The sequence below is a fragment of the Notechis scutatus genome, chromosome 4, assembly GCF_049901735.1.
Source record: "Notechis scutatus isolate UNSWTSFEM ecotype Mainland chromosome 4, rNotScu1.2, whole genome shotgun sequence".
Classification (NCBI taxonomy): Eukaryota; Metazoa; Chordata; class Lepidosauria; order Squamata; family Elapidae; genus Notechis; species Notechis scutatus.
The window spans coordinates 91225110-91238298 of record NC_142012.1 but is presented as its reverse complement, the minus strand read 5'-3'; the positions used below and the strand labels follow the sequence as shown (position 1 = coordinate 91238298).

General features: G+C 39.4%; 1 protein-coding gene across 2 annotated transcripts in view; it reads left to right on the top strand.

Moving 5' to 3' along the window:
• Positions 1-13189, top strand: part of ADAMTS14 (ADAM metallopeptidase with thrombospondin type 1 motif 14) — a 69464-nt gene that overhangs the window by 33927 nt on the left and 22348 nt on the right. For both annotated transcript variants that reach the window (XM_087964093.1, XM_087964092.1), the window contains exons 7-11: positions 2597-2702; positions 5629-5772; positions 6502-6634; positions 8651-8764; positions 11413-11561. In XM_087964093.1, coding sequence (XP_087820219.1) covers positions 2597-2702; positions 5629-5772; positions 6502-6634; positions 8651-8764; positions 11413-11561 — 646 coding nt within the window. The remainder of the gene's footprint in view (positions 1-2596; positions 2703-5628; positions 5773-6501; positions 6635-8650; positions 8765-11412; positions 11562-13189) is intronic.

Sequence of the window (13189 nt, the reverse complement as noted above, 5' to 3'; positions counted from 1 at the left end):
AGTAAGTTTGAAACTTCAAAAGTTTTAAACTTTTAAAACTTTAAAAGTTTTAAAGCCAAAGTGATGACTAGATGCATTCATTCATACTGCTTTCTGAATAACGATCTGGAATTGGCTCACTATTGCCTTCTTCAAGGACTTTTCAAAATTTTATTTTCCAATCTGATCCTTAGCTCTGTTGTTTCCTGGTGGTTTTCCATGAGGATTCTAAAAGTTTTGCAAAAGACAATTACATTCGGGTTTCAATTTAGGAACACTGCAGGCATCGATATATTTTGCCTTCTTGTGTTGTTTATAAAATTGTGGTTTCTGAAGCAAAAAAGGGGGAAATTGCCTGTTTATACTTGCAACAGTTTTAACCCAAAAGACAGTCCTGTGCTTCTGTATGCTTAATAATTCCTCCTAATTCCTTTAGAATTACTCTTTGATTTTTCAGACAGGTGATAAAAATCAAGTTTTATAGAATCATAGAATTACAGAGTTTGAAGGGACTGCAAGAAACATCTAGCCAAGCCATTTGCAATGTGCAAAAAAATTATAGAATTTTTATTGACAATGATATCTGACTTTCCAACTCCGTTTACAAAAAGATGGAGACCTCTGTTATGTGGAATGTAGCGCTTGGGAATGGTGTATGATACAGTCGTTTATTATACGGAGAGGAAAATATATATTTCTTTACCATCTCCTTTCAATTAATTTTTTTAAACTCCAACCAGCCTTCCACTGCTTGTTATTGCTTAGTGCAGGAGTCTTCAAACTTGACAGCTTTAAGACTTGTGGACTTCAACTCCCAGAATTCCTCCCCCAGTCATGTTAGCTCAGGAATTCTGGGAGTTGAAGTCTACAAGTCTTAAACTTGCCAAGTTTGAAGACTCCTGGCTTAGTGTATTGGGTCTGTTGGTTGAGAATTCTGGAAGTGCAGACTTTTCAGGGTACAGATTGTTCATGTACATTGACTTTGTAGAGATTGTCTTAATTGCCTCGAGGGAGGAACAGAACAGAGAATAAATGGCAGTCATATTTTAAAATATTGCCTGAATGGTGAAGGCTATTAACATTACATCATGGAAAAAATGAGGAGTGTAACATTAACACATTTGCCATTTTGTTCTTGGAAATGAAAAGCAGGGTGACTTAATAGCAAACTCAGTCTTCTCTACCCTCTCGACAATTCACCAAAATCCTTCACCAAAGGAGATATTTGGCAAAGTCCTTTGGCATATGCCTCTTCCTTAATGGCATTCGTTGTACCTTCTACCAATAGTTCTGCCAGCATTTTCCACATATGCTGTTTTCTAGATTTTTCTGCCGCTACAAACAGTTTCAAGATTCAAATTAAAATAACGGAGTATCTAAAATCACAATAAAGGGAATAACCAAGTAGGTTATGTCTAATTTTCTGAATTATAGATATTGTTTTTAATATTGAGATGTTACAGAACAGGGATTCCTAAGTTTTGCTTTAGATTGATGGGACCTAGGTTTTTTTTTTAAAAAAAACAGAGCTCTGAGATCTACTTCCTAGTTCCAATCATAAGTAGTAGATCGACCAATTGCAGATAAGATTTGGAAAAAAGTCATATGTCATGACAGTTGTTTGATTCTTTTAAAAAAGAGACCGTTCGCAATTGCAATACAATACTACCTGTTTTATATATTTGAATTTAATGCAGTATGTACTATAATGACCCTGTTAGAGTTCAACATTGCATATGAAGATTTCATGCATATTTAATAGAATAGATTCAAATCAAGTCTTACATTATAATGCTACAAATTCTCCTGGCCTCTTAGGTCCAAATCTCATACCAAATATACTGCAACCTCTATTCTAACAGTTCTCAAGTCAACATAATCAACATATTTGGAATCACCAAACTGGGAAATGCTATTTTGCGATGTTAAACATCTCAAGAAAAAAGAAAAGAAAAATCAGGCATGGAATGAGTAATATAAGAAACATTGGTGTACAATATTTATTTCTTTTTCCCTGCCTGTGTGAAAATGTGAAGAGACAGATACAAAAGTCATTTGCATGCATACTATCCTTTTTCCTTGCCAATAGGCCTAGATTTCTTTCCTATTGTAAGCTTACACAGCTTGTGACACATCAACCTGAATGTACCTCACAGCCATACATGTTGGTCCATAAAAGAGCTAGTGAGCTTTCTGCTTTTTTGCTTTCTGCCTGGGGCTCCAGAATCCAAACTGGCAACAGGTCCTTTGAAGGTCAAACTACTTAATTGGTGCTCTATATTTAGCTAGGTATAACTTGGAGGCAAGGAGTCTTGCTATTAGATTAAATTTTGGGGGAAGGGAATGATACAATAATAAGCGTGTCCTTAGATTTAAGCCATTTATCATTTGGTTAATGGTTCAAAGCCTAGTTGCTTTTATGAAATATGTGGAACAATCTTATAGGTTCCTTTTATCTGGCTATGTAGTTCTGAGACACATGTTTCTCCCAGAGGAGAACTGAGTGTGAAATATGATTAAAATGGTTCCAGCATGAGGTTCCTTTTTTCTAATATGTCCTTTTTCATTTTTCCCCCCTCTCTCTCTCCCTCCCTTTTTGACTCTCTGCTTATTTCAGGCTATGCTCCTGTCACTGGCATGTGCCACCCTCTGCGTAGCTGCACTCTTAACCATGAAGATGGATTTTCTTCAGCCTTTGTAGTTGCCCATGAGACAGGACATGTGTAAGTGACTGGAGAAAGTTGTTCTTTAGTTGTCCGGGGTCTTTGTTGTGGGTTGTTACTTCTTTATTATTATAGAATAGAATAGAATTCCTTATTGGCCAAGTGTGATTGGACACACAAGGAATTTGTCTTGGTGCAAATGCTCTCAGTGTACATAAAAGAAAAGATACATTTGTCAAGAGTCAGGAATCATAAGGTACAACACTTAATAATAGTCATAGGGTACAGTAAGCAATCCAGTCATGCTAGGAGACAGTCAATATAAATCGTAAGGATACAAGCGACAAAGTTACAATCATACAGTCACAAGTAGAAGGGGATGGGCAATAAGGAGTGATGAGAAGATTAATAGTAATAGTAGTGCAGACTTTGTAATAGTTGGACAGTATTGAGGGAATTATTTGTTTAACAGAGTGATGACGTTCAGGAAAAAACTGTCCTTGTGTCTAGTTGTTCTGATGTGCAGTGCTCTATAGTCTCATTTTGAGGGTAGGAGTTATAATTATTACCTTTATTGTCAGAGTACAACATGTATACAATGAAATTGGTTGAGCCTCCCTTTGTGCACCCTCCCCCCAACACAACTCACAGTGAGGACAGAAGTCCCTAACCCAGTCCCAATCTTATTACACTATGTGATCTTGTTGCACAACGCACCAGCCCCGCAAGTCTATCATACTATGTTGACATGAAGTTATTTTCTGTTCAGGAGTCTGACAGCCCACAGGTAGAAACTGTTCTTCAGCCTGTTGGTGCAGCTGGCTATGCTTCTATATCTCCTACCCGATGGAAGGAGAGTGAAGAAGTGCTGACCGGGATGTGAGTCGTCCCTGAGGATTTTCCTCACTCTTCTAAGGCAGCGAGCCCTAGCGAGATCATCTAGTAGTATCAGGGAACAGCCCACAATGTTTTGTGCTGTGCTCACCACCTTTGTGAGGGAGCTGTAGTAGAACACAGAATGTCTCGAGTTCCAGCTGCTCTTAAAATTTTCCAGATTAATGTAACAGCAGGAAACCTTGTTCAAAAATCTGTAACTCTTGAAGTCAACTTCTGGCTGTCAAAGTCAACTTCTGGCTGTTGAAAGTTTGCTTCTCGTGCAAAGCTGTAGAAAAAGCTATTAAGCATTCAGTCTCAAGGGTACTTTAAAAAACCTTGACTTGATCTCTCTGTAAGCAATTTCTCCCAGGGCTCTGAAATCAAGTAAGGGAAATTGTACATTGCTGATTTCGTGGGACCTGCACAGCCTGTAATACATTGACTGTGATGGGTTGAAAACTCAGCAGTGGGACTTTGATTATGCAACTCATACCTGTGAGAACATTCTCGGAGGATGAGCATGAGTTTTTGACTTTTGTTGGGTCAGAAATCTTTCAGTAGATGTCATCCACAGTTCAGTGTACAGGTAGCCCTCATGTTACGACCACAATGAGCTCAAAATTTACATTGCTAAGTGAAACATTTGTTTGTCCCATTTTATGACTTTTTCTTGCTATAGTTAAGGGTATCATTGCATTTGTTAAGTGAATAACATGGTTATTAAGTGAATGGTTTCCCCATTGACTTGGCTTGTCAGAATGTTGCAAAAGCTGATCACATGACCTTGGGACACTGCAGCTGTCAAAAACACGAATCCATTGCCAAGCATCTGAATTTTGATCACGTGACCATGAGGGTACTGCAATGATTGTATAAGTGTGAAAAATGGTCCTAAGTCATTTTTTTTCAGTGCCGTTGTAATTTTGAACAGTCACTAAATGAACTGTTGTAAGTTGAAGATTACCTGTATTCGCTGTTTAGAAGGCAATGGATTGGAGAAAAATCTCTTCATGTTGTATCAACTCTTCCTTAATATGTAGATGATACCAACTGACTTGTTCTCATTGTTATTGACTGACATGTGTTTGGCGAGGTAGGCCCATTTCCGCTCTTTTAATGAGTGAAGCAGACCTGGTTATATTAATAGCAAAAACAGTCGTACGCAGTTCAGACCACACGGTGATGAACATATTGGGATACTCAGTGGTATTCAGAATGCTGGCACCGTTTCATGATTTAGTGCTTCATAGACCTCAGGAAATACTGTACCATTGTTGATATTTTGATTATCATCCAGTCTATAGTGTTAGTATGCTCCAGATAGCTGTGCAAGCCTAGGAAATTAATAATATAATAAATAGCGATTCATCAATCATGGGTCAGCACGTGTTTATCCCTTTCTCTCTCTCTCATGATACTATCATCTACTTTTCAAGTATACAACTTTAAACATGCCAAAGGCACACCCAATAATTGCAGCATCCCTATGATGACTCGGAGTGTAACACAAAGGTAACAAAATCCAAAACATAAATAAATGTCCTTTAATGCCTCCAACTTGGCCCCACTGTTCAATAATTCTCAGTTGGAGATAAAACATACTCAAAAATAGTCTTCAATACAATACACTCCGAACCTAATGAGCAGATAGAGGTGAAATAAAAAATCAAACAAACTACAATGATGAATTTTTCACAGTGGAACAGGATAAGTAATTACCAAATTCAAGGAGATAACAAGGCACAGTCTGTTGGAAGGACGCCATCCAAGATAACTTCAGACCAAAATAACACATGCTTTGCTTCTGGCAATGCTGTGTTGCAATCGTCTCTCTTATATACTGGTCTCCCCAGCTGCAACCAGTGAGGAGGATCATGGCCGCTTCCTCTCTCGTAAGCCAAGTTGTTTTCTTCTCTGTTCCTCCCTGCATGTCCTAGGATGAAGAGGGGATGGGCCTGGTTCTTCCCCTGACTGCCCAGCCGGCCTCTGCCCTTCTCCAGCCTCCTCCACAACCTCCGGAGCCACATCTCCACTCCCTGTCGGCTGTTCCTCCTCTCCCTCAGAGTCTGACTCTTATCAGGGGCATGACAACCACTTTTTTTTTTAACAGGTTAGGTATGGAACATGATGGCCAAGGTAACCAATGTGCTGATGAGACTGGCATGGGCAGTATTATGGCACCACTGGTGCAGGCTGCATTTCACCGTTATCACTGGTCCCGATGTAGCAAGCAGGAGTTGAACCGTTATATATAGTAAGTTTACCAATAAAGGAGACTATTTGTAGCTCAGGGTTGACATGAGGGGTCCTTGGTGCTCTCTGAGCTTGGTTGTTTTCTTGCAGGCATTTCATTACTCAAACTAGGTAACATGTTTACTGGGGAACCTATTTTGGGTAATGAAATCTGTGCAAGAAAGCAACCAAGCTCAGAGAACACCAAGGACCCCTCATACAATAAGTTTAACTTTTTTTTTTTTTTTGCTTTGAAATCATTCTTTCATTTTGTATGGGATAAATTAATGGGTAGAAAGAATACAGTTGAAACAAAAAGGCATTATTATAATTGACAGAACCAACAGGATGACAGATTCTGATACAAAAAAACTTGAATATTGGGGTTTGAGAAAAATGCCACTTATGATTTATTCCAAAACTTGTTTTTGTGTCGGCTGATTAATTAGGAATCAACTTTCTTAAAATTGTGATGTAGTCTGCAGCTCAGACAATCTATTTAAGAATAATGGGGGGAAACATGCCCATAGAAGTATGGATGCATACAATGCATAAGTATGGAGTTTCTTGCGGATAATAAGAAAATATATACAATCTAATGCAGAAATAGGGTGAAATAAATTTCTGATCAGGAGAATAAAAAGGAAACGTAAAGAGTGCCAGGATTTTTGGAGCAGCTGAATGAATCTGCAAGGAACATTTAATCTTTAATGCACAATCTCTTGTGTTTTTTTTTTTTTCCATGCTGCAGTTCTTACGACTGCCTCTTAGATGACCCTTTTATGCAGGACTGGCCCAGACTCCCAGAACTGCCAGGAATTGATTACACTATGGATGAGCAATGCCGCTTTGACTTTGGTGTGGGATACAAAACATGCACAGCTGTGAGTATAGAAATGTTGTTGTTGGGGATCGTTTCTTCTTCCTTCTGTTAATTCCTAGAGTTTCTTTTCTTAATGAATCACATGTTGGCTTCAACCCACTGGCGGCTTTGCCTCAGATTTTGTCCCCTTGCCATGTCCTGCAGCTGCTGCTGACCTATTCCATTCAGTTGCACAGAATCCCTTCAGCCCCTGGAGTAGTTTTTTTCATGATAGCGTGATGGGAAGCTTATGTGCAGAATATAGAATCATAGAGACGGAAGGGATCTTGGAGGACTTCTAGTCCAAGCAGCCTCCTGCTCAATAGCAATAGCACTTAGACTTATATAATGCTTTATAGTGCTCTCTAAGCAGTTTACAGAGTCAGCCTATCGCCACCAACAATTTGGGTTCTCATTTGACTCACCTTGGAACGATGGAAGGCTGAGTCATCAACCTTGAGCCGGGTGGGATTCGATCTGCCAAATTGCAGGCAGCCGGCAGTCAGCAGAAGTAGCCTGCAGTACTGCATTCTAACCACTGTGCCACCAAGGCTGTTAGCTCCCTTGCTCAGGAAGGAGACTCTATACTAAGTGGCTGTCCAGTCTCTCCTTAAAAGCCTCCAGTGATGAAGCATCCACAACTTCTGAAGGCAAGCCGTCCCACTGGTTAATTGTTCTCTTTTTTATTTTAATTAAATTTTATTAAGTTTTTTCCAAATTTTAAAAACATAAAATAAAACTTTATACATTGTTATCAACATCAAGACATCTTTTGCATCTCCTCACATTTTTCAGTATATGTATTTACTTATTCCTTTACCATTACATCTTACTCTTACTATAAAACAATATCTTTTATCCTTACATCTCAATCTTCTCCATGGTATATTTACATATTTACATATTCCCTCATTCTTTTCCTAATTGCCATTTTATTTTCTTTTTATTTCTAAACCACTCATACCAGGCATCATATGTTACATATATTAACAGCTGCAAGGATTTCGTATGCATAACTCGGGAAGGAAAAAAGGGTTCCACTGGAAGGCATGTTTATAAAAAAAATAATAGATTGTATAGAGATGGACAGGCTAACGATGAAAATTAAAAGACAGAGAAGATTCAATTTGTTATAGGGCCTGGTTAATTGTTCTCACTTATAGGAAATTTCTCCTTAGTTCTAGGTTGCTTCTCTCCTTGATTAGTTTCCATCCATTGTTTCTTCTTCTGCCTTCAGGTGCTTTGGAGAATAGCTTGACACACACACACCTCTTCTTTGTGGTAGCCCCTCATAAACTTAAAACAGTGAAAATCTGATTTTTGGGATGAGCTGATATTTTCTATCCATAAAGCTGCAAGTTAAAATAACAAATAATGTTTTTGAGGGTTACACTTTTAAAAAAAAGATATGAGTGAGATGAGTCTCATAAGAATCTGCAGCAAACAAAGGCACACCAAAATGACAATATATATGCAATGACATCAGAATGCAAATTCTGCTGGATAGGTTCCTAAATTGTGTTTTTTAAAATGAGGATAATGTCATGATATATTTAGCCATTCTCCCATTCTACTCCCCCCCACCCCGGCAGAGGCTGGCTATATTGGAAAATAATAGTAAAAAAAATCCTTAAAGAAGGCCATGATACATCATATAAGAGAGTATCTTTGAAGTCACCAGGGGTTGAGCTCAAGTTGGAGAAGTCATGAGCTTTTGAGATGAAGAAATAAGATCTTGCTTTGAATGAGGCAAATGCGGTTGGAAAAATCTATGCTGAACTCTTCAATGTGAATGTATGTCAAACTTATTGGATCAGGAGTTGTGCAACTAGCAGACAACAGAAAACTTTAATAAATCCTTAATTTATGAGATTATTCTTTAGTGGCTGCACACACCATTTCTTTTTTTTTTAAACCCTGTAGCCATGTAGAGCTTCAACTGCACTACATTAAAGGATAAGATATTGTTCAAAGCAAAGTGCACTTTGTTTAAATGGAGAAAGAATAATGAGCTTTATGTGGTCTTTCTCCTTTTCAGTTCAGAACTTTTGACCCTTGCAAACAGCTGTGGTGCAGCCATCCAGATAACCCTTATTTCTGTAAAACGAAGAAAGGGCCACCTTTGGATGGAACGGAGTGTGCTTTGGGCCAGGTATTTTATTTATTTGATTTGTCAATCGCTCACAAGATAATAGGTAGAAGTGTAAACATGAGTAAAATACAGGAAATAGGTACAAATAGGGACAATAGGACAGGGACGGTAGGCACGATTATGCACTTATGCACGCCCCTTACAGACCTCTTAGGAATGGGGTGAGGTCAATAGAGGTTAGTTTAAGGTGAAAGGAGTGGGGGTTAGAGCAGGTAACAACAGGAGACAGGTAGTGCATTCCAGGCATTGATCACTCTGTTGCTGAAGTCGTATTTTCTGCAATCAAGTATGTCTGCTGTTGAGTGGGATGTCAGTCACATTTTAGCAGGAGCCCAAACAGTTTTACATCCATATATGGACAGACAGACGGACATACTGTATGTCTTACGGGCCAAAATAGACAATGTTATACATTTTTTGTCCTTTATCTCATACGCATCTTTCTTTTCTTTTAATGCTAGAATGAAATAAGATTATGGGGAAAAATAGTTAACATGATTATGAATATGTTATTCGATGTAAAATGTAAAACACCCAGGTGTCATATTGTTCACACATTGATACATATGTAATATAAAAAAAAAAAAACTTTGGGGGAAAAATTGACCATACAAGTGGTCCTCATTTAGGAACGATTGGGAATGGCAACCCAATTGCTAAGTGTCACGTCAAAAGGGCAAAAGAGAGAGGGGAAGGAAATAAATTGATCAAATAATTAAATAGCAATCTTTGTTATTATTTTTGATGAATGGATTAATAATTAATTGTTTTCAGATTAACCAATTAAGTTGATTACTGTATATACTCGAGTATAAGCCTAGTTTTTCAGCCCATTTTTTGTGCTGAAAAAATCCCCTCAGCTTATACTCGAGTCAGATTCCCTCTGAAAAAAAAATGGTGTGGAGTCGCGGCCTCCGGCGGCAGCGACTCCCAACAGCCCCAACCGGGAAGGGAAAGGCAAAAGCGCTTTGCCTTTCCCTTCCCGAGCGGCGGGACTGGGGCCACGCCGGCGGTAGTGACTCCTGACTCAGGGGCCTCCGAGGGAGGGGAAGAGAGTGACTCCTGCCTCCCGCTGTCATCATCATCTTCTTCTTTTGGGTTAGTGAATCAATTAAACCTTTCATGATAGTGAGATCGTTTCCCAAATTAATTATTTTTATTTTTGAAATTTACCAGTAGCTGCTGCATTTCCCACCCTCGGCTTATACTCGAGTCAATAAGTTTTCCCAGTTTTTTGTGTAAAATTAGGTGCCTCGGCTTATATTCGGGTCGACTTATACTCGAGTATATACGGGTAGTTAAATTTGTTTGCTACTGCGATTCACATACCCATATATATCAAGGTCCAGGTTTAAAATAAATTTTAAAATGAGTGAGCAGCCTCCACTCCCAATTGGATGCAAAAATATTGTGAGGAGGGAGGAAAGATGCTGGAGTTGTGGCTAAAGTCACAGGATCCCCAGAAGTTACTCCTGTAGTCAAAAGAGTAATATCCTTGCTTTTCTTATAGCCTTTCCCAAGCTTCATATTTCTCACAGATGTGAATTTAACTTCTGCCATTCCTATTCTGGCATTTTGTGCAATTAGAGTTGCTGTAATTAATTAGGCCTTAATTTAATTTTTGAGCGCCTGAGACAGTTGGATGGGGTATGCATACCAATACCAATAGCACTAAGTACTGCTCCACAGTTCTTCACAGCCCTGCCTAAGCCTCTTTACAGAGTCAGCCTATTGCCCCCCAACAGTCTGGGTCCTCATTTTACACACTTCGGAAGGATGGAAGGCTGAGTCAACCTTGAGCCGGTCAGGATTGAACTGCTGGCTTTGGGCAGAGTTAGCCTGCAGTACTGCATTCTAACCACTGCGCCATCACGGCTCATAAATAAACAATGATTGAAGTCTCATGTTCAACCACTTTGCACATTTTCCTAGCACTTTGCACATTTTATTTTGCACTGATGGGTTTTCCTTGATATTCCCTGCAACACTAAAATGCTTCAGGTTACACTTCCTGGTGAGTAGGAAAAAAAATGATTGTTGCCTTTTAACGTATGTGTATGGCAGTCAATGTGTATGGCTGTTTGCTGTTTGTACTTTGTGTTCGCTACGTTCATGGAAGATAACACGTGAAGGTTTAATGCAGGGCTCTCCAAACTTGGCAACTTTAAGACTTGTGGACTTCCATTCCCAGAATTCCGCAGTCAGCCATGCTGGCTGTGGAATTCTGGGAATGGAAGTCCACAAGTCTTAAAGCTGCCAAGTTTGAAGTCTCCTGGTTTAATGTCTTCCCATGACACCCTTTTGGTTTTCCCACTGAAAATACAGATGGTGTGTGTGTGTGGGGGGGAACTAAGGTAAGGATAGGAGTCAGCATGTTGTCGGATTGTGCCAAGATTCAGAGTTGGTGCTCTAGAAGTGATAAGGTTTTTTTCATGCCTGTCCTGTGCCACCCAGGCCCCCCTGAGACCTTTTTTTATTGCTCCACAGTCATCCCTGTCTGCCTGACCAATGAAAGTGGGAGGAACAGATTCCGAACCCTATTGTAAAGCTGGGTGCTTCTGTGGCGGTAGAACTGCTCTCCTCACTAACACTGGACAGATATGAAGAGGCAGGTGTTCAGGTAACCCTTATTTCTTCTCCTGTTCCAGTGGTGTTTCAAGGGTCACTGCATCTGGAAGACTTCAGAACAACCTTACAGCCAGGATGGCAGCTGGAGTTCCTGGTCCAAATTTGGTTCCTGCTCCAGGACATGTGGGGGTGGGGTGCGTTCCCGCAGCAGGAACTGCAACAGACCACCGTAAGTCTGGTTTTCCATGGGATAAAGGTGTTCAAGAGCACCTACCCTATTTAGCAGAGTAACTCTATAGTTCCCTGAACTTGTGCGGGTGTGGGTGTGCCTTTGAGTCAATGTGACAACTTCCTGGATAAGTCTCTGCAATTTTCTGGGCAAGATTTTGGAAGTAGGTTGCCACTGCCTGCTTCCTAGGGGCTCAGAAAAGTGACTGGCCTAAGGTCACCTATAAGGCTTTGTGCCTAATGTGAAATTAGAACTTATGGCCTTCCAGTTTCTCACCTGGTACCCTAATTACTACACCAAACTGGCTTTTCCCCCAATATCTTCTTCTTGTGCCATATCTGTCATTGGACATTGGCGATCATGTTGGGAATCCTATTTTTATCAACAGCTGCACAAAAAAGTGCTGTTGAGTTTTATCCAAACCAGTCCCTTAGATTTTGAAGCCATGATGTTCTTCTTCATTTGCCTTCAATCTTTCCCTGGAGGATTAAGTGAAGCATGCCATATTTTTCTGGGTGTTGCATTACATGTCCAAAATATTCTAAATTTTGCTTTTTGATGATTTCCCTTGGCTTTCCCAGGTGGCTTATCATCTTCTCATTTCAGATTTTAATATAGCCAACAATAATGAAATTATTTTATGCTAAAAAATCATAGAGCAATTAATAAATGCCAAAATATAAGAATAATCTCTCTTCCCCTTATGGCCTTTTGGTACAATGTCAAATGTCAAATTCTAACAAAATTAGGTCTGTAAATATTGTGCATTTTTGTGGGTGCACATACATAAACAATGATGTACAGCTAATATAAAGCTAGAGCTGGAGAGAGGCTTCTTAACTAAGCCAGTCTTAATTATCAGCAAAGATCTTTCTCAAGATTAATCCCATCATTCTATCCCATTCCTTTTGGGCATCATATTACAGTGGTTCTTCTGTTCCTGCATTCAGAGCAATGTTCAAAGAACAACAGATTTTCATTAGTTAGTTCCACACCAGGAGGTCCTATTCTATCCTCAGTGATAGATGTATCCACCAGGAAATTTAGAGTAAATGTTCATTAATATGCTATATTCTGATTATGATAAATCAGTTCTATTTGTCCTCTTTAGTCAGAGCACGATCTGAGGATGAATCAGGCTAAGCCTGAATCTCATTGTAACCTGAAGACTACCTATATTGTCTTAGAGCTTATCTTTAATAGTAAATATGCTTTATTTGCAAATGTTTTGACAGTTTTTAATACTGCATTTACATGCATTGTATGCCTGTTTTGAGATTTTTTTTTAAAGAATATAACAATGTAGAACACAGGTGTCAAACTCACCATGTCACACTGCCATCGCGTGATGTTTCGTGACGTTTTTCCCATTCGCGGAGCTGGGGTGGGTGTGGCCTGCGTGTGACTTATCGGCCTGCAGGCCACCAGTTTGAGACCCCTGAATATAATTTTTATTCATTTATATAAACCAACAATAGAAATGTGATGACCCGGAGCGGGACACAAAAATAACGAAGTCACAAAAGTAGAATAAATTCCCTTTAATGCCTCCAACTTGGCCCCCAATGCCCAGTTATCAAACTCTTCTAAAAACAGTCTACGAAGGGAAGAAATGCAATCCGAACTCA